Source organism: Melopsittacus undulatus, chromosome 4 (assembly GCF_012275295.1).
Source record: "Melopsittacus undulatus isolate bMelUnd1 chromosome 4, bMelUnd1.mat.Z, whole genome shotgun sequence".
NCBI classification, from domain to species: domain Eukaryota; kingdom Metazoa; phylum Chordata; class Aves; order Psittaciformes; family Psittaculidae; genus Melopsittacus; species Melopsittacus undulatus.
Genome location: NC_047530.1, coordinates 63238120 through 63262677, shown reverse-complemented (window position 1 = coordinate 63262677; position 24558 = coordinate 63238120). Strand labels below are relative to the sequence as shown.

Here is a 24558-nt window from a genome sequence, read left to right as displayed (position 1 = left end):
TAGAGATTGGTGGCTAGGGAAGTTAATCTACCTGATGCCAGTTACTTGCACAGCAGGTTAATTACTGTGTGAAAAATACAGTTAATTTACTTACTCTGAAAATCTAGTGGGTCAGCTCAACTCAATCTCTTACAGAGACTTCTAGTCAAGTTTCATCGTTCTTCAGATTATATGCCTACAGCCTGTCTCACCACATGAATAGGAAAAGGAAAGCACGTGCTAATGTTACTGCCAGTCCTCTATGAACATCTGATGTAGTATGTCCTCTAGAGGTGTAGATTTAGATTGTGTAGCTCTTATAGAAACCCCTGTGTTGCCCACTCTTCTATTGCAGATGGATGATCTGCTGAATGAGATCAGGCAGCTTAAAGATCAACTGAAGAAGAAGGATGAAACAATCAACCAATTAGAGCATCAACTTGTAAGTATAATGCTAACGGCTTAACGAAATCCCAAGTGTGCACTGGAGAGTGTAACTTCAATAGGTAATTCTTATGAAGGATTTTAGAAGGCTAGATGTCTTATTTTTTCTGTATGATTGCATTATAACAAAGGTAGATTTGGGTTCTGCTTAGAATCACCTCACTCATTGATTGGTCTGTGAAGGTTCAGCTAGCAGACTGATTCTACATGTTTTAGTGTGTTAATTATTGAAAGGCAACTTAAAGAATATGGTGCCTCAGAGATTCAAGTGAATCAAAAACACTTTCCAAAAATAAACATTCTAGATAATTTCTAAATGTACTTTTGGAAAAGAAGCAGTTGTACAGCACTGTAAATATTAGTTTCTATAGTAATATGTGGTATTTGAATACTGGGCATTGAATGTGCTTTTCTAAGAGACTTATTTTCTAACAAATTCTCCTATTTTTTTTTCTTTTTGGGGTGATTAAGGCTACTAGGTCGAACTGCCAGAAAGACAGTCAAAAACCTGCAGGGGCAACACGCACGTATGCTGATAAATTTACGCAAACCTCCTGGAGGAGGAGTTCTGTGAGTAAAATGTACCGTTTTTTCCTGGGTATGATTTTCTGCATTTCATTCCCCAGTTCTACTACTTTTGTTGTCACACAGGTTGGCCTTGCTTAAGAGATTCTGGGCTGTCTGTGAGAGTGGTATCTTTCCTGCTCTTCAGCTCTTGCATTCTTTTGCAACCCTTTTATTTAAACATTTATTATAAATATTCCTTTTAAAATAAGAAGTCTTCTCTTAAAAATAGTCTCCCATTGCACTGTGTAAGTTACAGTCAGTCCAAGCTGTATATCTAATCCTACATAACATCTTTTCCTATATCTTCATTTTAAAGTCATAGGTATGTGTATCTTTTTTTTTTATAGTTAAAGTTTCATTGTTGACATTCTGACATTTACTGAGGAAATGCCACAATGTATTCTAAGTTTCTGTCCATAAGTGTAAAAAGATGGTTAATATTTTATTTTCATATTTTTAAATTTTTTATTTTTATCATTTATTTAAATAACTGGAATCATTCAAAAGATAATTGGTTGAAAATCACTTTGACAAAGGACATCTTCATTCCCATATTTTGTTGCATGGATCATGTTTTCTTCATGTATCTTCATGGAACACTAAGATGGGAGAGGGACAACATATTTAGTATTAAATAATAATAAGGAATTAGCTTTGAATGATAAAGAAGCATTTTATCAGTTACCAGCAAATAGTCTTTGGATCTTGAAGCTACTGCTCTAGCTAGAGAATTCTAAGAGATTTCTTTAAAAGGCTTAAAGTGGGTTAGATATTTGTTTCTTTGTTTTTAGCGTGCCTCGAGTTACTCAGTGTAAGGTTGTAGTACAAATAAATGACCTCTGCTATCTTTTTGAAATTACCTTTTAAATATGTTGTGCTAAAATAAATACCACCATTCTGTATGTTCACCACTTGCTAGCAAACAGCATTATCCTATTGACACCATGCTTTCCAACAGTCTTCTGCCTCTTAAGAGCCCAATATAAAAAGATCATAACCTTAAGTAGCTTTTAGTTTCCTTTGACACCTCTATTTCAGAATGTATGTGTAATGTCTTTGCTTATCCTGTTTGTTTCTGTTTTCCTGTTACTTTGGAGCTTTTGAGCTCTTCTGTTGTTTCTTTTTGCCAAGCTTTAACTTCATATATGTGATATTCATTAGTTTTTTTCTTGGGGATATTATTACTAGGTTAGTGGCTATTGTTGTTTCCATGTTCCTTTTGTTTGTTTTTTTTTTTGCTATCCCATTTTCCACATAAATTCAGAAACAGATTAGTAACCATTGAAAGCTAGTTGCAAAGTACAGAGCATTAGTTAGAGTAACCTGTAGTATTAAATGATAAGACAGAGATATATTGGGCGAAGTTGGGGAATGTGAGTTGATATCTTGGGTAAAAGAAGTTATTTAGCTCAATTATCTGTTTTGGTCAGGTTGCTCAGTATATTTCTTGAACGGTATTCAGTAGTTTTGTTTAAAAAGACACTTTTGTTCAGGTCAAGGGAGAGGTGATTTTTTTAGGGTTTTTTGTTTAAAACCCTCTATTGTTTTAATGGTTTGGTGTGTGTATGCACGTGGGTACCTGTATACACATACATATGTATATGATGCTCATACCTATGTGTGTAGGCATATGATCATTAGATGCACATTATAAATGTCTCTGTATTTTTATCTCCATATAAAGTTTCACTTAAAAATTGCTAAAGGAATTAGGAAAATTCATGAAGTATTGACAAATTTTCAAAATACATTGCTTTTTCAGGAGCTTTTACAAATAAGTAGATGATACCTCAGAAGTTTTGGGGAGAATGTGTGGGATTGGCTTTATTAAATGTTTTACTTGTATATTTGCAATTTTTAGGATTTCTGTAAGCAAATACAAATTGATACGAGCTCCTTGATGTGGGATTTCTTAAAGTAGGACAGTGGTCTCGCTGCTGTAGCCAAGTTTCAGTTCTTGACCTCAACTTTCTGGTTTTACAGTTTCTCTGCTAACATGCATTTGTGTGTTTGTATGCTTCCTGGCATGGCTTAATAGAAGGAGAAATATAGAAAAAACCTTGGCATGAAATCACTGTTGATCTATAACCCAATGATAAAAAAATGTTGCTTGCAACAGAAAGAAGAGACAATTGGCTCTATTTACTTGAGGTATGAGTACAATATGTGGAAACAGCAGGAGACACTCAAACTGTATCTTCACTTAAAATTAGTTTCACTTTATTAACATTTCTGGTTGGCTTAATATAATGGACTTAAGAGCACAGGCTGGGAAAAATTAGGTTTATTGGTCCTAAATGTAATATGAAGCATGAAATGTAGTTAATGTATATGAAATCATGAAGTTTTTATACAGACTACAGTTTTGTAAAACCAAATTGTAATTGAAGTCTTGACAATGAGGGAATAGCTCCTTTGAAGCTTTTATAAGCTTTTTTTGCTTCTTTGAGCTTGGTAATAGTTATCAAAGTTGATTAATATATAACTATTCCATATTTTCTTATAATTGTTGAACTGCCAGTCACTTTAAATGATGGTGAATATTAGGAAGTTAATTTAGTTTGGTTTTCCACCTTCCAAGGTTATTGTGACAGTTACTGAATTCTAGCAGAGCTGATACTACATGTTGATTTCTGAAGCCTTGGTAGGTGTCTAGGAACACAAATAAATTACTGTTTCAAGAAATACTTTAAATGCTTCCAGAAATGTGCTTAACAAACATTGTTAATATGTAGTGTTTCATAAAGAATAGATACTAGAATAAACTAGTAAATCAGCTACTAAGGGATTCCAGTCAGGAGCTTAAAGACCGTATGAGTTGCAATTTATTGCAATTCTGCAGTCCATTTGAAATAGCTAATATTTCTGTTCACTTTACGGTTCTCCCCATAAGTGGACAAGTGAAATCATTATATGTACTCTTTGAAAGGTCATCTGTGTCTTTCTTTATTACCAGGTATTTCTAGAACATTGCCCATCCTGATGTGATTATAGACTTGTCTGGCATGATTCTCTTTAGAGACCAGTTTTTGAAAATACTTTTAAGGTTGTGGGTTTTTTTCCTATTTAAGGATAAATATGTACATAAATAGAAGCTATATAACTTTAGGTTAATCCTTGAAAGCTGAATCCTTATGTGATAAAACTTAGTGGCTGAAAATATATGCTAATTAATAGCTAGCTACATATTGCCTAGGTGGTTTTGGAAGTAATGTACTCACAGTATGCTCAAAATTTACGTCATTCCAACTGTTTATATAGGCAATGAAAACTTAGAGAGAAGCATTATTTTTAGTTAGCCATCCTCAGGATAAAAGCTTGACAAGTATTCACTAACAGGGTAGACCGTGATGTTTCTAGAATTTCTTATAAATGGATCTCTTATGTGGAATTCACTTCCAGTAAGTGGATGTCTATCACTTAACTATCGTGGAAGAAAGAAAATACCAAAACCAGGAAGAAGGTACTGAAAATAACTTAAATTGAACTGAGGTCCAGTTCCTTAGCAAAATGCAACTCCTCCTAGTTCATGAGTGCTCTCTTATGCCCTGTAACAATAGTTTAGTGTACAGACAAAGCTGATTTTTTTTTTTTACTTCATACTTGACCAGTACACAGGGATGACAGTAAGCTTTGCTTCCTAACTATTCATTCTTTTCTGTGGTAAAATGACAACAAAAATTCTCAGTTCACATGGAAGCATGTATATTGTTTACTACACTTCTTCATATTTCAGCACTCAGATATTCTTTGCCTTCCACTTAGCTATTATTTCAGTTTGTCATTCCAAAGCCTTTTATGGTGGTTATTTTGATGCATTTTTGGTAATACTTTGGCAGTCTTTGTGTATTGTTGTCGTTTTGGTTTTAGTACTTCCTTCCACCTTAGCATTGAAAGTACTATATGCTTTGACCCTGCAAATATGAATTTAAACTTCCAGGCTTTGAAGCCTAGTCACTGTATTAGTGTTCATAGAATCATAGAATAGTTAGGTTTGGAAAGGACCTTAAGATCATCTAGTTCCAGCCCTCTGCCATGGGCAGGGACACCTCACACTAGACCGTATCACCCAAGGTTTCTGTTCACATTTAGACTAGGTTTCTCTCATTGTCTAGTATTCTGCTGTTTTCCTGCTGATCTGTTATAATGTACATTCTTGGAGACAGAACCACAGCTGGGCTAGATAGTAGTAATGCTGTGCATCTATTTCTTGCACTGTTACAGTGACTGAGCATGACATGTAGGCAAATACACAGAAGAGAGGTCTTCTAAGCCTTTCACAGGCAATTCATGTAGGTTAAGTATAAACCTGCACATAAGACTTGTTTTGGTTTGGGGTTATTTATTTTCTTTTTTTCTTGAATAATTTCAGAAAAGACTATTGCATATCAGAACTGTGCACTCATAATCCCTTTCTGGGTGTTAGGCTTAGGAAGAGGAAACTGCTGCAAAAACTTTTGGTTGCATTGATACTTAAGTATATCATTCTAGGTTTGTTCACGATGTGAAGCTTTAAAGTTGTGTAAGACAACTGGATATGAGATGCAGCAAAAATCAGCTCTTGCAAGTGCTCAGAGGTTCCAGATATATCGAAAAAAAAAATGGATCTTTTCTGTATTTTTTTCCTGCAACAGAAAAGACTTTTAAAGCAGTAGCTGGTTAGGGTACTGGGAAAAGAGCAAATTACTGTGCACCAATAGCTTAGAAAACTTGCCCTTTTCTGGCAGAAGCAATTACTTTTATTCTTGTGGTTACTTAATCTAAGGTTGAGGCTTCTTCATAGCAGCAGTAAACTCTGGCCTTAATATCTTCATAGTAGCCATTAAAATAAAACACCCCCCCCAAAAAACCTACCACCCTCAAGATTCAGAACTTCGTGATATGTTTAGCAGCGTTTCTGCAGTTCATCAGGTTCTGTGAAGAACATTCATCATTTTGTTCTGGTTTGTAGGCTGCGTTATTTCAGCTCCTGTTATTTTCCATTCCCAAGTCTCCCATTTTGCCTGATGGTTAAAATTTTGAATCACTTCTTCTTTGGGATGTTTTTGCTATTTAACAATTCTAGCATCTGGGAAATGAGATCAATGGGATTTAAGTTGGGGAGGGAGGATCTGTTTGGACTGCTGTCTTAGGCTAAAGTGCAGTTGGAAAAACTTGCATCAGATTAGGCTTCAGAACCCAGAAGAATCCCATCAAATGTGTTGGGAATGTTTATTATAGAAGCTGAGGTAAGTCACATTCTCATTTTTCAATTCTAACAGAACTTGCTTATGAGTTTTATAGACTCTTTAATAAGCATAAAATGAATTTTCATGTAGGGCTTTTTTCCCTATATTTAGGAGGAAACTGACACGTTTCCTGTGGATTTTGAGTGTCTACCATAATCTCAAGAGGTGTGTTTATTAGTGTGTGGTTTTTTTTTCCTCTTTGGATTTCTTGGGAACCTCAGTTCATATTTAACTAATGGAAGGGGGTGGATGTGAGTTTTTTTAAAGGAGAAAGCTTTGTAAATTTCCTGGACTCTTGTAAAATACTATTAAAAGTCATCTTTTCAAAAGCCAGGCTTATTTGCAGATACTTACCTCTTAATGTGCTTTATCTGTTGGATCAGTAAAACCTTTATCATTTGTGAAATCAGTGTAAATCATAACAACCATCTTAGTAAATTTCCAGTGCTGTATTTCATGGTTATGATTTGGTTCAGTTGATGTTGATTTTAATTACCTTAATTGAGACACAGTTAAACAGTACTTGTTATGATTTTTATTTTTTATTATTACTTTTTTACAACTAAGGCATCTGGTATTTAGTTGACATATGTCTATATAGAGCAGTGTAAAGTCTCAAGACAGCTGCCAGAGAAAGAGCTGGTTGTTCTCAGACTATAGAATATTCTTCAGCAATCAGGAGAAGGGGACTGAACTGTGGAGAGCATTTCAGTCTAGCGGACAAAAGACTAAAGGTGACTAGTTGCACTTTCTTTGTTTAATTCTCTAGTCAGAGTAATGATTAAATATGAAGAGCTATTGAGAAGACTGTACTTCGTATGGGGCTTTGAAGTGCCAGTATGGATGCTTAAAAATTACTGGAATATATCAAGACATCTAAATATTTCTGTGCTTTTACAATAGTATCATATCTGCTATGTAGTGCAGCTGGCTTGTACTTGTCTTAATCTCTCTTTTAGAGAGAGGAAGGGAGAGGATGTAAAATTTTCCCCTCTTTTCTTAATCCATTAAAATTTTCAAAGAACTCTGTAAAGAGCTCGTTGCCAACTCAAGTCTCTACAAGATGAGACCTATGATGATGATGTGCTTTTTACTCTGAAGATTCAGTTATGTTTAGAGAATGGAGAGAACTTGTTCCTGACATAATTTAGGATGGAGTGTGAACACCCCTGAAAAATGAAGTGTTTGTACAGCACTGGGAAAATAAAAAGCTTTTGTTAATGTCTCATCAGTTATTGATTGATTAATCTTGTTCCCAGGAATATTGCTGTATTTAATGCCTACTCAGCTGATGGAATGTATTATGTTGTTTTGTCATACAGCTTGACTGAAGCTAGTACTGCTGCTCTTTCATGCAGCAGTCTAAAAATTGTGTTGGCATTAATGGCTACTGATGGAGGACTGTAAGAACATGTAGGTAATCAATATCTCTGTCCAGAGATAATTGGATAAAAGAACTGGGTTCATTTTGGATTTCACTCCAGTGATTTTTTTGTGTCTGCTTATGGAGAAGAATAAAGAAGTCTTGTCAGATTTATTATTTTTTTTAATTTCCTGTTCTAGTTTAAAAATATGCTGGCTAGCAAATTCCAAGACTTGCTTAAATGTATGTGTTATTTTAAGTTACATTTTAGCAGTGCTGGCACTTGGAGTAGTGGTGGATAAAATCTAACTAGATTAGGATAACAGGAACATCAGTGTTTAAAATTCTCCTAGGATAAATAAATGCAGAATATAATATGATGCTTAACAGTCCTTTAAAAGAAGCGTGGAAATAAAATACTTTCTTATTGTTTGTCCATCTCTGACAGTATGATCTTCAGCAGATATGCCAGCAGATAAACTGGAGAGGCAAACTTTGTTCCTGTGTTCTTTGATACAGGTGTTCCTTCACATATCTTATGCCTGCTGTCTGAAAGAGTAGCTATAAGTGGTTGGTGCTGATATCTGCTTGTTACTGGTAGCTAGGAGGCAATGGCAATTGTTAGCACCAATGTTCATAAGAGCAGAAGTTTTCAGCTGCTAAACAGCAAAGGGGTTATAAAGACTTAAACATCTCTTGCTTAAATAGGAAATCAAGATTGTGATTTAAGAGAGCAGTTGCAGCTTGGACAGGTTTCTTTTAAAGCTAAGGGTACAGAGAACATGGAAGACTGTATAAAATTACTTTTTCTTGGCCTGAGATTGGAGCTGCTGCAATGTATCACTTTAGTGGTGATCTGAAACATCTGACAGGCAGACCCTTTATGGCATTGATGTGACAGTTCTCTGATCCTGTAACAGAAGGCAAAATCTCCAAGAGCAAAATGCAAGGAAAGCAGTTATACGTTTTTATGTCACCCCTCCTCTTTCACATTCAGTAATACTAACAAAATAGGAGTGAAGTGGACTCTAAAGTGCAAGGACTTGATAAAAAATACTTCCAGGCATTAGAAGCTATTTTAAACTATGACTTATATGGTTTTCCAGTATATTAGTATTAAACAACTTAGTACTTGGTGAGGCATTTTGAAAGCTGTAAAAATGAAATTTTAAGGATGTATTTTTAAAATGAAAAGCTCAACTTCTATACTTTTCCCTTGAAAACATCTTTAACAGAAATGGGTGCATATCTTTTGAACAAAAATGGAGGCATTCTGTAAGATTTCTGACTAGGTTAGGACATCATAAAGCCTTTTTTTTTTCTCTTTTATCTTCAGTAGCATGTAGCATTTGCTTTAATGAAGTAGAACAACTGGGAAATATAATGATACCTTTCTGGGGGAAAAAGAAAAAGAATGGTGTGGCTTTTTGGTGTCTTGTTTTATTCTGTTCTCTTTTTTTATTATACTTCTCCCCCTCTCTCTTTCTGCACAGGGTGGGTATTCTGCTCCCTCCTTCTCTCCCTGGCAGGGCTCATTCCAGGGCATCCCTCGGACTGTTCCACCGCACCGCAGACAGAGTGAGTCTGTACCTCTCACTCATCTCCCTCACCGTGTTCCAGTAGAAGCTTCCCCTTTGCACGCACTGTTCATCTTGTAGTATCCTCCTTTCTCAGGCAGATTTACAGGCATACACGATAGTCTGTGGCTAACCAAAATGCTTCCTTCAACCAGTGTATAAACATCTACAACTTATGTCTTTATAACAGTTATTAAATGCTGACTTACATCAGCAGTTCTTCAGGCAAACCCAAATAGGCCCTTGTTTCCAGTTTTGTCTTGCCATAAGTCTTGCTTGCTGCATTTTCCCTTTCAGTGGCTGTATTATGCTATCCTGTTTGTGTATGTGTTCTGTTTGCTCATAAGTCTGCACATGTGGATATATTTACATAAATGTTGTGAACATACATACAAATATTGGTGAGAAAGTGTTTTCATCGCCTCTCATGAGATGTTTCTTTAACTTTTTGGAATGACTTCCCTGAAACTAATTTTCCCTCCCACCTGCTCGGAATTTGTTGTAAAAAGGCTTCTAATACATTGAAGTGGCTGTTGCAAAACTTGCATGATTTATTAACATTCCTTATGTGCTAGCTACAGTGTGGGCTGATATAAAATGCATTTGTTCTCTTGGCTTGGATCTGCAAAACAAAAGACAATTGCTGATTTAAAAATGTATGCTTACATAGACATAGAGAAATGGTAAGTCTGATTTTGTGCTTTGGTATTGCATTATAAATAATTGTTTGAAGAAATATAACTAGTTTGTAAAGCTAAAGTTATATTTTTAAAATGTACTGTAATTTGAGAATTACAGTTTGTTTGCCTAGCAAAGACCAAGAGTGTATTTGGACAAGAAATAAAGAAAAGGTAAAATTATGGAAACAAAGTAAGATTTCCAGTCTCATTGGAGCTCTGAAGAGTAAGCTGCACCTTGAAATACCAAGCTTATATATATTTCAGATGGTTATAATCCTAACTCACTTCAATTACAAGGAAAAAAACCCCAAAACAACCCAACCTTGTATTTTGTATATTGTTTCAAATACTCTCTTGATATTTCTGTGACAGTGTTCATTTAAACAACTCATCAGGAATGCACAGCCTGTCTCATAGGCTTTTCTCTATGCAATGGAGGGAATGTGCTTCGTTTCCTGTAATGTTTAATGTGGGAATCTGTGTGCTGTGTGTTAATGAACATAGAACCTGTAAGATCATCTTGTCTCCTGCTTCTTGGTAGAGGCCAGCAGTAGCACAGCCTGGCTGTTTTGCTGTCGTGTCAGCAGAAAGTCTGAGTTTTAAAAGACCAGTTTTAGACCTGAGGAGCATATGAATGTCATGGGTTTGGGACTTGTTGATCCAAGAGTCAGAATGGAAGGATGGTGTCACAGCTGCTACATGTGTGCCCCTGGGTGTCACATCATTCACATCAACTGCTGTACTGAAGAAGAAAACTTTCCTAATCTCTTACCAATTCTTTGAGCCCTCACCAGACATTCCACCAGTGTTGGAAACAGCTTCTTTTTCAAGGGTTCTGTGGTGAACTTCCATTACTAAAGGAGGTTGGATTTTTTAGTATATATCTTACACATTACATTTGATTAATTACTAGTAAAGGAAATGAAGTAAATTAAAATTAGCTCTTGAGTAATTAACCTAGACTAGTTAGCCTATTGCTTAGTAAAATAAATATCTCCTATAACTGAGCATTCCTAGCCTTTTTCTTTAAGTGTTAGGTTTGATCAAAACATACAGAAAATAAAAATAAAATATAAATTAGGAGCTTTCTTGCACATTTTTACTGACACTCTTGCAAAATCAATGATTTATTGCTGTGTGAAGAGTTCTGTAAAGTAGAATATTACTGGAATCATCACTAGCATCCTTCTTTCACATTACTTCTTCCATTGGTTAAGTAGTTTTAGGTCTGCTGGTTTTTGAGCTATATGGAATGCCAGATGTGGGATTTTAAGACAAGAACTGAGATGAGTATTGTCACTGAGAACAGGAAAACAGTCTTAAAGTCTTTTTGCAGTGGTATAACAAAGGTGATGGGAACATGAAGTCGTCTCAACTTTTTTCAGCTGTTTTCTGTCTGGAGGTCTTGAAATTCAAATTTTGTTTGTTTGTTTGGTTTGGTTCTTATTTTCTGGATCCTGAACCTAAGATCGTAAGATACCAGCTGCTCTTGTGAATACTGCAGGTTTCTTCCCTGTGTTGTTGAAAGCTGATGGATACATAGATGACTTACAAGCACTGTAGATTTTGAGGGTATAAATCTGTAATCTGTTCATATTGCCATATATAAACAACTAACTAGTAATTAATTACTGCTGTACAGACTAGGTAATATATCCCTGCTATGTAATACTACAATACTCTCAGACACTTACTATTCTTTTCTATTAGCACCAGCTACAGTGTTAGCATACCAACTGTTTAAGTAGCCCTATGAATTTATCAGTGCTTTGTTAACACACTTCAGAATTGGATGTATGTTTTGCACTTTTAATAAGAATTATTTTTTAATATTTCCACTTCTATTGACCATGTTATTTCAACAGCCTTGGAAACAATTCTGCATTTTGTATTTCATAAATGCTTTCATAATAGTACATTGCTTCTTGTCATTCTATGAACAAAATTGTGTGTGGTTTTTATTCCTATAATTCCCTTATGTGTCTTGAATTCAAATTCCTTTATTTTTGTCTTGGTTATAGGATACAATTTGATGATATAGCAAATTTTCTTCAATACAATTTAAAGCTTGCATTGTATTCTGGAGCTTTAATGGTGCAGCTCTAGAAACACAGCATTTAGGATACATGTTGTTAATCACCCAAGCATGAAATCTTGTTGTAATACAAGGATATTATAATGCTCTTCTTAGGCCCCTAGCCCCAAGTGCTTCTCCACACAGAAACACTGATGAAAACTGTTTTGTTACTCAAGCATTGCAGTTGTTTACATTTGTGCTTACTGTGCACTTCATGAAAAAATATTTTGTCATTTTGTATGTAAGCAATTCTGTCAGGTGACACATAGCTTTTGATTACCAGCAGGAAAGCTGCTTGTATGCACACTGACTGTAAATCAGGTCTAGACTTTGCTTTCTCATGGTTACTTTTTTTTGTTTGCTTGGTTGGTTTTTTTTAAGGTACCTTGCTTAGCACTGTGAAATGTTTCCAAGCATTTATTAACTACTTCAGGTTCCATGTAGGGTGTACAGAGTGCTTGTGCTAGCAGAACCAAAGCAGTTTCAGTATATTGTCTTGGAAGTTCTATGACTTGGGTTACCATTTTTTTTTTTTTAGTACCCTCATGCTCTGGTGAATGGTGCTTTAAAAGAAAAATAGGGTTGTATTGTATCACTACTTGAAGGTACAGGCTGTACTGTGGAATCCTATTTTACGATGTTAAAATATTGGTATAATATAGCTAGCTAAAAGGGAGAAAAAAAATCCAAAATTAAGGTATTGGCAAATGGTACAGATTTAAGGTGGGAAATCATGATGTTTGTCAGAAGTAGAAAGTAAGAGTTTTTCCATTTAGCCTTTCTCCCATTTAGCAAGGCTGTGCCTTCAAATGAAGGCTTGTGAAATAACAGCCTGTCCTGTGCCAGTGCAGTGAGATAGGGGATGTCAGAACTGATCAGAAAAGGAAAAAACTATGTAGTAGGGTGTGTGTCCCTTCTCTTCACCTCATCCCCCACATCTCCCTTCCAAAAGGAAACCATATTATTTTGGAGTCTTTTTAAGGCTGTGAGTCATTAGGAAGATGGGCTACTGAACAGTATGGGCAGCGTGGTCAGAATCTATCAGTGTATCTTATGACATTGTTAATTTTAGATATCTAACATGTATGTGTGTGAATGCAAATATTTTTGATGTATACAGTTACATGCATGAATTTTAGGTACAGGTCTAAACAGTATTTGAAACATAAGAGATTAACTATGTTAAAAGACTTGAAGTTATAAGAGCAAAGCTTCTTCTGTGCAGGTCTTGCTATAAATATAGTCTGTACTTCATTGTTTAAACACTATTACTACCTTTGTTTCTGGAAGGTGTACTAAAAACCAATGGGGAACATGGTAATTGCAATTTAAATGGTGAAAAGTTGCAGTTCTGTCATGGCAACTGCTCATTTGTTTTGTCTTGGTCCTCTGACATCATTGTCCTTGTTTTTTTCTTGTCTCTGCTTTCCCATTATGCTATTGGCAAGGAGTTGAGAAGTTAGTCCATTACTTCTGTGATAAAGCGTGGTACAGTACAACTTCAAATTTCTTCCCATCTCCTCCTCACGCATTTTCATTGGGTTGTTTTATTTTGCCCTGTGCATGATGCATGTCTATTGGAGATGTGCATGCAGTTCTAGATTTCTCATTGCTTCACTTCCCTCTTTCCTCATAATACAGCAGGGAAAAAAAATCCTTATTTTACTCTAGAGAGTTATTATATAGGGAGTCAAGCTGGGGATTGATACTAGACATACAGAAAAACCAAAGCAAAACTGAAGGGAATCTTAAAGTAGTGATATTGCAGTAAATATCACTGTCATGACCACATTGATTTAACTTCTTTCAATATAGCATACTTGTCTCAGTTTTCCAACACAAAGCTAACACAGTTTCAGTGGTTCAATAACTGTGTGATAATGGTAGTCCTCTCTGTGCATATGTTGTCATTTTTATCTGGATGATGTGACAGCCAGTTCAGTTTGAGAGATTTACGTTCTTATTTCTCTCGAAGTAAATGCAGAGGGACTATAATTTAGGAATTTTGACTGGTGCCTCAGTACATGCAAATGTTTGGCGCTCTTGCCAGTACAGAAATGTCTGTTGCTTTGTTATGCAAAAAGGAGCATGTGCAGAAAGTTTTTGTCTTAAGGTACTTTCAATTATGGAAGAACTAATTTTCTTCAGTTACGCCTGGAATGTTTTACAGTCCAACTTTACATTTTAAGAGCATCACGAAGAAATGCAGGCATTTGTCCATATGAATGTTTTCTTTATAGGACAAAACCAGAAGTCTGGTTAGCATAGCAGTCTACAAGGGGTTATGATCAGTCCCACCCTGAAATATTATCAAAAGCACACTCAGAAAAATTCAAATGATAAACTTCAAGACTTCCATGAAGTAAAAGACTGTGACTAGAAGGTGGAATGCTTCATCTTTCAATCCTTCCTTCTTGTAATGGAATTCACTAAGTATCAGTGCATGAAAAACATGTATATGAGGCAAACATGGAAGCTGTGGATGTAGACAATACAGTTTTCGTATTGGATACCTTGTTAACTTTTGCATATTTAGGATGTGGTGGTTTTCAGCTTTCAGTGTCATCTTGAATGTTAATGCATATAACAGTTTGAGGAGATTGAAGTCTGTAGTCGTGATAATTGGACAGACTTTGACCAAACAGAAATACAAAACTAGAAAACAGTACACTACGTAAAATAACTTAGTAAAAATGATACCAGGGCATTAGTGTCCTCATAATTCTGAGGAAGTAGCTGTTCCCTACCTTTGAATTGCTAAATTCCTGGATATTAAGCTGCTTAGACCCTTTTAGTTTATGAAAAATAACAAGGAAAATATGTATTTGGCTATTTTTATATGTAAAAATGCGAAGTTGTGCACATCGAAAAGCTGAACTGTTACCTAGTTTTTGTCAGAAGAACTCAAAATAGCATTACCAAAAACTTACTGCTTTGCTGTATTTCAGTTGGTTTCGTGTTGAACTCAGTTTTCCATACAAATCTGGTATCTGCTATACCTTAGAAATTTTTCATTTTGCTGATTAGCTTAACTAGGATTATTTGATATAAAGTTAGGATTTGTAATGCTCAGATAATTATCTGCATTGTTTGAAGACTAGCATGTAGAAACTTTCTATAGGTGAGGGAGAAAGTTTTCTTATAATTGTTCTTACATATTAGAATTTGATACAATACTGTTTGCTATAAATGTACTAATTTTAAACTTCAAGTTTGATTAGAAAATTTTCATTGGGAAATTTGTGGGAATCAGGCACATATTGCTTCAGTTTCTGCATTCATTTTTAACAATTTTGGTTTTGAAGGTGAATGAATAAATCATTTTGGCTAACCTCAGTCTGTTATCTCCTAAGCTGGAAGGATCAGGACTTCTGTAACCCGTACATTAACACTGAAAAATGACGAAAATAGCAGAATTTAGGGGTCTTTTAAGCTTTAACTCCAAATGTATGTATATTGAATTTTTGTGTTCAGCAATATCTTCACATAGGATTGCTCGGTTAAGCTTGTCAAGGTGGTGTAAGGAAATCGCAAAGTTAAGGAAGTTTTTGTCACATAAGAAACAGTGTTCTGATGCTCATTTGACACCAATTTTGAGGGCTTTATTTTATTTTTCCTTCTTCTCCCTGTTTCCAAAACAGTCATAATCTGACTGCTCTTACACTTAACCTAACATCAGCACTTGCTGATGTTAGTGGTCCAGCTTAGATGTTACTTGTACTAAGAGGTAAAACTGGTATATTTTAAGGGGAAAACTGCTAATAAATCAAAATTAGCTTGGAAGACATTGATATTTCTTTCATTGCCATTAAATTTTTTTCTTAATGAAGAATTTTGAGGATTCGCTTTTCAGAAGTAATCCTGTCAAGGATAAGATGAAAAGCTTAAAGAATCCCTAGACATGCTATTGTGCTAGAAATGTAACAGGACTCTGGCATGCACAGCTTGTCATTACATTCTTCCTGCTGATCCTAAGAGCTAAAAAGAGCAGCCAAAGAATTTGCCTTCTCATTTAGAAGTTGTGAATAATTCAAAATAATGGCTAAAATGTCATTTTCACTCAAATCTCTTAAAGAGAAACATAGCTTCTTTCTTTTTTTTTAATTGACTATATTTCACTAGTAAACGGATATAAGCTATGTGCATACAGTAAATCAGCTGGTAAGAATTCAAGTAGTTTAGGGATTAAAACTGGCTTGTAGTAATTTGATTTCCCTCCTTTATAAAGAAAATGAGAAATTCATCCAAACTTGAAACTTGTTAAAACTATGGTTTGAGTTTTAATAGGTTTGAGGTTTTGCCATGAACCAGAGAGGGTTTTTTTCTATTTCCTCCAAGACCTGTATACAAGTTGCAGCTCTAGGACATGTTTGTGAAGCTAGCACACAAATTAATATTTACAGTCTTTTTACAGGGAAAAGTAAAGAGAAAATAGAAATGACTCATAAGAGGTACTGGCAGTTCTCTTGTCTGATACATGTCTATTAGATTTTATCTTCACATAAAATGTAAACACTTCATTAAGTTATCTTTATCCCTTGGCTGTCAGTGCAGTAGTATACAATCTCTAGCTTCATGTGCACTCTGTTTTACTGCTTTGCTGAAGGTGGTTTCTTTATCAGCCTACTTGAAATCCGTTCAAAATGACGCACTTGCCTAAGTCTAGTCAGTTGCTTAATTACAATATAACTGTATCAATTCTTCTGCCTTCAGTAACGCAAGGAAGTTGTACTATAAATTCATGTGGTCCATTAAACTCCTTTCTTGCTTGTACAGTACAGAACACTGATAAAAGGTTTTGGATAGTAACTTGGGTAAGCATTGAAGAGAAATTACAAGATGGATACAGTGTAATAGCCATTGCATTTGTTTATTAAGCACTTGAGTCAGAATTGATCAGTACTTGTGTGCCATTCTTAAGCTGTCCTGCAGATTTAGGTGAAATCATCAACCATGCCTTTTACATGTTTCTTTTTTAAAGCTAATCGGTTTCTTTTTTGTCTTCATGTTGTTGTATATTTCAGTGCTGCTATAATTTATCCCATTGAAGTTACAAGTCACATTTGTACACATCCCATGAACCATCATGTTTTGCCAAAGTCAAAGTTTTGATTTTAATAAATCAGATATACAGCCTTTATCAAGCATCCAGTCAGCACACGTTGGATTCAAAACGTTATCTGATGTTTCCTTTGCCTAATATATTTTTGTATTATTTTCTCTTTAACAGCCTCAAGTACTACAGCCTTCCAGCAGCCTTCCCAGTTCCACAGACCTCGCCCAGGGAAAACTAATAAAAATGCCACATATCGAGGCCCACAGTGAATATCCTAAACATGGTCTGCATGAAAATAGTAATCATCAGAATCAAAATGCTGCAGATGTCTCTCTCACAAATAGCCTGAATAATGTAAACTCTTTAGTGAGCATACAGTTAAGCATGAAAGATGAGAATGCATCATATTTGGAAAGTTTGGAAAACAAAAACACTGAAGACCTTGGAGAGGTGGCTAGTAATAAAGAAGGTACATTGCTGTCTCGTTCCTGTTCTCAGACCTCCACACGAGCTGATGCTAAAGAGGTACAGACTGAATTAGCTCTGAAAGGTCAACCCTCATTCACAAACCAGGCTTCTCGGCCAAAGACTGTAAGAATCGCAAAGCCCCCAAATGCTTTAGTGCCTCCTACAATGGCCGTTCTCACACAATCTGCAAACCATTCCGCTGCTTCCAAGGAGTGTGAGCTTCTACCATTAAGTAGTTCAGCTCAGCTACAGCCAACATCTGGTCAGGATAACCTAAAGGGTAAACAGAGTCAGAAAGTGTCTAAACTTCGCCCACCAACTACATCCCTTGTCAAATCTAAGCAAGTGAGCAGTCAGAAATCCATACCACTACCCACAGAGCCTCAAAACACCTGTTTGAAGACTAACATCCCAAAGCCACCGATACAGAGAAGGGAAAACATTCAAACACAGAATACCGGTTTGCATTCTGGGGATAGTTTGTCCTCTAATCGGCATTCCCGCCTCCCTAAACCAAAGACACAGAACATACTTACATCTCACTGAATGATGCCATACATTAAGCTACTATGTTATGACTGCCTTTGAGGCTGCTTTATCTACAGCCTGCAAATCCTGAGTGAATATTAGAAGTAGCATCTTTAATGTTTGCTTATTCATCCTGATATGTTCAGAGGCTCATGTTATGACCTGTGCAGCTTCTCTGTATTGCAGGTCTGTATTAAAGATTATTTCCCAGTGTTCTTAGGGATGAAGCAAATACCGAAGTCTGTAGTGGCCATGAATACCAGAATGCTGCACTATGTATGTCAGGATGGCAGATAATTTCTTACCTCTGTTTATTTGAGTTATGAGACAATGAAATTACTGTTTGTTTTAACTTCTTGGTTCTGAGTACTCACTAGGTTAGAGCAGTGGAAAATTAGACTTGCTAGCAGATGTTTTATTGGCCATAATTCTGACTCTGTATTCCAGAGGCCTATGCAAAAATCCTTGTATTTATCTTAAGACTGACATATTTAATGTTATTTAATCTGATGGGTTGGGTGGGTTGTGTTGTTTTGTTTTGCTGTAATCTGAAGTTGCTCTGTTCTTTATTTATCCTGTTTTCACTGTTCACAGACAATAAGCAGATTTCACAGGGTGAAGTGAATCTTCTCTCTTAAACATCATTATTTATTAAAATACTGTGGTATGTTTTCAGTCTGTTGAATAGATACATTACTGGGTAGATTTGAAATGCAGTGCTAAGGATACTTGTGCAAAACCTTCAAAATAGGCTCTTACAGATTGGTAAGTTCCCTCTGGGAATAAGGGGTCCATAACACCTGTGTCAAGGTTGCACAACATGCATTTTAATTAATATTTTTTAACTTTAATTGTACTACTTGTATTTATTGACTTTTGTTTAACTTTGAAAGACTCTGAAGTACCTGACTTGAATTTTGCACAAACTTTGCCATATGTGTAAGAATTTGAAACTATTTTACAGAATAAAACTTGTATGAAAAAGCAACTATTTATAAAAATATGAACCCCACTTGTTTGCTTTGAGCAATCCCATTATGTTCTAGTCCAGAGCTGGTACTCTTAAGAGTTTGTCAGAGATGTGTATTTTGGGTTTGGGTTTTTTGGTTTTGGTGGGTTTTTTTGTTGTTGTGGTTGGTTGTTGTTTTGGTTTGGTTTTGGGGTTTTTTTTGTCATTTTTGAAGAACTACACGATAACTGGGAAGGAGCTTTTGGGGGAAATATAGGAAAAATTAAAACCAAACCACAACAACAAAAAAACCCCCACACCAACCTGTTCTCTAGGAGAAATATAATTTCTGAAAGTGATCTGGAAATACACGCCCATCGTGTTGCAACTGTGGGACCATGACATTTGTGCTGTGAGTTAAATATGTGCATATCCAGTGAAGCTTTCCAGACACTTAATGTTATGTCCCATCTACAATTCTGTTTTCTTTCCTCTGGAATATTGCTGATTGATTTGGTTGGGTTTTGTTTTTTGTTTGGGTTGTCCCTCCCCCCCCCCCCCTTTTTTCTTTGTCCTCTTCTTGGATTGGTTTTAAGATCAGTGGTAGTAGGCTCTTGCAATAACTTAGCTCAAAATTGGTTCTTGGACAGCATATCATGTCAGTAAAAGAAACATATTTTTTCTAAGCTTTGGCTATGTGATATTGAGAGAGAGCAGTATTTTCTTTGAAAGAATTAAATTGAATAGGTATAGACACTTCATAAATAAGTTCAATTATCAACTTCTGTAATATAATTTAATTAGGGGTATCCTGATGTATACCTTAGTTAGATGGGAGAAGGCAAAAAATATAATGCTCACCTGAATTTCTCAGACTGTAATTAATACCCAAGAAAGTTTTTGGATTGATCACACTGAAAATTGTTTTATCTAACAATTAAATGGAAAAATTAAAAGCTTGGGGGAAAAACAGGCATGGAGGAAGGTCTTTTTCGTAAGTGATTATATCAACCTGAAATAAGAGACCTGCAGGACTTTCTGCTAACTGGGGCGAAGACAATGCAAGCAAGAAGTAACCAGGGTAACGTTGTTACAGTTGATACAGGATCGAAATAACTACAATTCAAGATTGCTGTAATAATTATTCTCCAGGAAAAAATCCTTCCTTGAGAAGTATTGAATTAGATGGCTTTTGCTGTAAGTATTTACTTTCAATAAGAAAATAAAACTGACTTTTAGCTGGTCTTGGCAGCTAACTGTGCTTCTTGGGAGTTTAAAACTGCTTGAGGGAATGATCAGTCTCCTAGGTCATTTTCTGGTCCATATAGATTTCTGTGGAAGGTGGGATTTTTTATGTTTACTTTCCTTGAAGAAAAGCTGATTTTATTTTTAGTTTTGTATGATTTTTGGTAAAAAAAGATTATTTTTACTTAATGCTATTGACAGATGTTTCACCATGAATTATTTTGCTTCTTGTTTGAGAAGTATCAGCAGCCTGAATTAATGATGTTAAAAAATTATGTTTACATTTATAAGTATAGATATCTATCTGTCTGCACCTTTACTGAAAATTAAGGAACGAAGCAAAGAGATGATCAGTGTTCTCATACAAAAGAAGATAGTTTGTAATTATTTTTTTCCAGGAAAGCAAAAATATATTTATTCTGTTGGGGTTTTTTAGTGTTTTGTTGGTTGTTTTTTCTGTGTTAAGAATAAGTATATTATTTTTTTTTTATAGCATTTCCCCATTTCTGACAGATTAGTGAGACATTGAGCTGGAGACAGCAGGATTTGATCACAGATGAGACAAATGCTAGCCTGAGTTGTACTTGTATTCAGCTGCTGAGTTTTCATCCCTCTAAAGACAGCTACGTATCTGGCTCTTCAGACTTTACCAGGGAAGGCTCTGTTGCATGTACAGTAAGTCCAGAGTATGAGCAAAGCCTGTCACTAGATGGGCAGCTGAGAGGGAAAAATGGAAGCTTGGAGTTTCACTTCAGTGAAGGACAGGGGTTGGGAGGAGACGGGTAAGAGGGCTCTGTGTAGAGCTTGTCAAATGGGATTAAGCAAGTATTTTTGGGTAATGTATCTACTTTACTGGAAGGTGCAGATACATAATCAGTACTGGTGCAGGTTATCTTAAATGTGTAAATTATTCGATATCTTTAGGGATTTTTTTTTTAGGTTTCTAAAACTGGTTTATTGCATTTTTTTGTTGGATTTCTCAGTCTTTTCTGCAATATTCACAAAAGTATTAAACTACTGTTCAGTATGTGTGTACAGAGGCAACTACGCATTTTAACAAATTAATAAACACATAAAAAAGTGAACCAGAACTGCACTTTAAATGAGCTAAATTGCTTGGAGTTGTGCCTAAAATAATCTAGATGCCTCCTGCTGTCTAGTGTTGCTGTTTCCAAGGGGTCTTCACAACAGTTTCACAGAATCGATAAGCACTGTAGCATGTTTAAAAATATTTATATAGTATACTGAGTTTTTTGTTGTGCAATGACTTAATTTTACCATGGAATTTTCATACTGATGATGCAACTGGATTATTACCTTCCCCTTCCCTGAAGCTAGCACTTCCTACTGCAAATCAAGGCCAATGGCAAAAGTTCCCTAGGACACTAGCATAACCCTTAGAGAATAATGCTCCCAGCATACGTTTTTATTTGAGGAAAGAAGTGCAATATTATCTCCTGGATCTTCTCAATCACAGATGCCCTGAAAATACCAAATAGCACTGGTTGTTTTTTTTTTTTTTTTCACATAGTTGCAAAGAGTGAATTCCTCAACTTTACATCTCATAGCACTGAGACTAAACGTAGCAACTAGACTGCATCATAGGTCAGTAAAATTCATTTCATCCTTGAACTAAATGCTGATTTGTTGTGATGATGCTAGAAAACAATACCATGTGCGTGATTTACTTTGCATGTCATATCCATATACACATTCTGAAGTGTCATACTTGGGTAGGTTGCATGTTGGGGGAAGTATTTCTGATTTTGCACAGCACATAATACTCCTAATATAGACATTTTCTTGCCATACAAATGGAATCTGTTCTTGAATTGGGATTCTATAGCTATTTCTTATCTTGTTACAGTGCTTTTTCTGAGCAGAGTTGATTTAATACATGATCCTGGTGGTAGGTCTCAGTATAGTCATCTCGCAACTATGCTATCAAGAAAATTTAGTCACTGTTGTGGTAAAGCTGCTCACTGCCTACTTAACTGTAAAAGCACCACAGTAAAAACAATATAATTCCAGTGTCAGTGAACTCTTAAATTCAGTACTAGCTTAAACAAGAGGTACCCTTACTATCTGCTTCATTTCATTTTTTAACCCAGGCCAGAGTAAATACTGTATATCGGATATTTGCTTGTAAAGTTGATTAAAAAGATCTGTATGTAAAAATTCTTTCCTCAGTGTTGCTCTAGTGAATAAAAATAAAAGTCATCATTCTAGTAAGTATCTGTGTCTCCTGTCTATTCACTTGTGTGTTTTTTAAGTCGTTGACCGGAGAATTACAGGGCTGTAGACAGTAAGTTTTGGGGAGGATGAGTTTATGCTTATGGTTACTGTGTTTTCTCATGGAGTTGTCTTTCTCCAACAGACCTGCAGGCTTTTAGAATGGGACTTTTTTATTAAAGGAATAAAAACAACCAAGACATAGAAAAGCTAAACATTTTAATGTATTGTTTCCAGATGAAAAAGGACTGATGTGGCTAGTTTCTGAAGTCTGTTATTTCACCTGTACTGCAGAATTGAGTATTTCGTAGGGATTTTTTTAATGTAATTAACTAGTTAAAATTAGTATTATAAGAGATTACTTTGAGAAAATCATTTCCCCAGAGGAGTCCAAATCAATGCAATGTACGCATACATACATACATTCATAAAAGTTTCCTAAGCGTATACCAGTATTTTGCCCATGGTTTGAATGGTTTATTATTCTGGAGGGAAAAGGACATCTGCTCCACTAATTTCATCTAACTTTTTTCAGTAAATGAAAGTTCAAGTTTGAAATTTCAATCACAATTTGGCGGTTGGTAAAGGGCAGTCCTGTAATTTGAAGTAACAATATTTAGAAAATGCTGCAGACACTTCTAATCCTTAACCTAAGGCTTTATTTTGGGCTTCAAGATGATCTTTAAAGACTTCCAGAGGTTTTTGGGGTGAGGGAACTCCTGCTTAGGGTTACCAAGTCCAAACACATTTTAGGTACCTTCTTCATTTGAGACTCAAATAGGTAATAACATGCTGTGTATCCTCTTGCCTTGTAGTTTCTGCTGGATAAGTGTGCTCTTTGTTACTTGGTGGACTAGACTGTGCTACTGTGGTGGATAAGCCTGTCCACCTAAGTGTGATCATTGGGTGTGAAACAGCTGATGCAACCACTATATAAATAGTATCTCTAAAAGCTGTAATCAGTTTCCCTGTCTTACCAGCCCTCTCCCATCCAGAGGCAAATGCCTTGAGGCAGTGAAGAGCAAACTTCTGACTGGACTGAGAGCCTGGTTTCCTGTCATGCTTTAATCTCAGGTAGGTGGCAACTAAATACCATGCGGCCACTGGCTCACTCCCAGCCTCCCTTCCCTGCCTGTCCATGGGATGGGAGAATTTGGAAAAGATAAAACTTGTGGGCTTATAATGACAAGAATGAAAAATATTAAAAAAAAAATAAATTAGAGGAATAAAATCCAAGGCAGTCAAGTAATGCACAATACAGTTCCTTGCCACCTGCTGACTGATACCCAGTTTATCCCCAAGCAGCGATTGGTGGCTCCTGGCCAACTCCAGTTTATATACTGGGCATGATGTGCTGTGGTATGGGAATACCTCTTCAGCTAGTTTAGGTCAGGGGTCCTGTCTCAGCTCCCTTGCAGCTTCTTGTGTCCCTCCTCACTGGCAGAGCATGAGAGACCGAGAAGTTCTTGATCAGGGTAAGTACTACTGAGCAAGAAGCTAAAACATTGGTGTTTTATCAGCATTGCTGTCAGACGGAAGCCAAAACACAGCACTGCACCAGCTACTAGGAAGAAAATCACAAAAGAAACAAGGACATCTCCTGACACTGGAGCAGATCTGCTTCATTGTCATTGGACAAAATATTACATGTGAGGAGAAAGATGATGAGAAATTTATGACATTTCCTTTATTTCTCACCTGAGCATTAACACCCTTGGCACCTTTTCTTGTACAGAAATGGTTTATTGTTAAAAGCATGATTGAACCAAAAGAGTAGTTAATATCAAAGCAAACTTAACATCAACTAGATTTATGCAGCTGCTGTTTTCCCTAGCTAATGAATTAGCCTATTAGTTTCAAGGAAAAATTGTCTTTTAGCAGAGGATGCTGAATATAAATGTCACAGATCTAAAAATGTGTTAATCAAGTATGAAGTGCTAACTGATCAATGTGAAGTATGAAGCATGGTTTTTCTGTTAGTTCTAGTTATTTTCTGTGAAACCAGAGGCAGTAAGAGTCCTCAGGGCTAGTACATGGGCTAGTTCTGTATGCTTGCTCAAAGTCTTCACTCAGCAGAGTGGGTCTTCTTAGTATGAAACTAAAGGCAGAAGTAATTGCCTTACATAACAGACTGGACACTCCACTTTAAGAGTGTTTTCGATTTG

General features: G+C 35.9%; 1 protein-coding gene across 6 annotated transcripts in view; it reads left to right on the top strand.

The window, feature by feature from the left end:
* CCSER2 (coiled-coil serine rich protein 2) overlaps positions 1-22396 on the top strand; it is a 67298-nt gene extending 44902 nt beyond the window's left edge. For 4 of the 6 annotated variants that reach the window (XM_031053398.2, XM_031053396.2, XM_031053397.2 and 1 more), the window contains 3 exons: positions 335-421; positions 895-993; positions 17146-22396. In XM_031053398.2, the coding sequence (XP_030909258.1) occupies positions 335-421; positions 895-993; positions 17146-17985 (1026 nt within the window). In that variant the 3' untranslated portion in view covers positions 17986-22396. Of the gene's footprint in view, positions 1-334; positions 422-894; positions 994-9074; positions 9160-17145 lie in introns of all 6 variants that reach the window. The other 2 variants (XM_005153649.3, XM_031053400.2) reach the window with 2 other exon arrangements.
* Positions 22397-24558: the final 2162 nt, after the last annotated feature.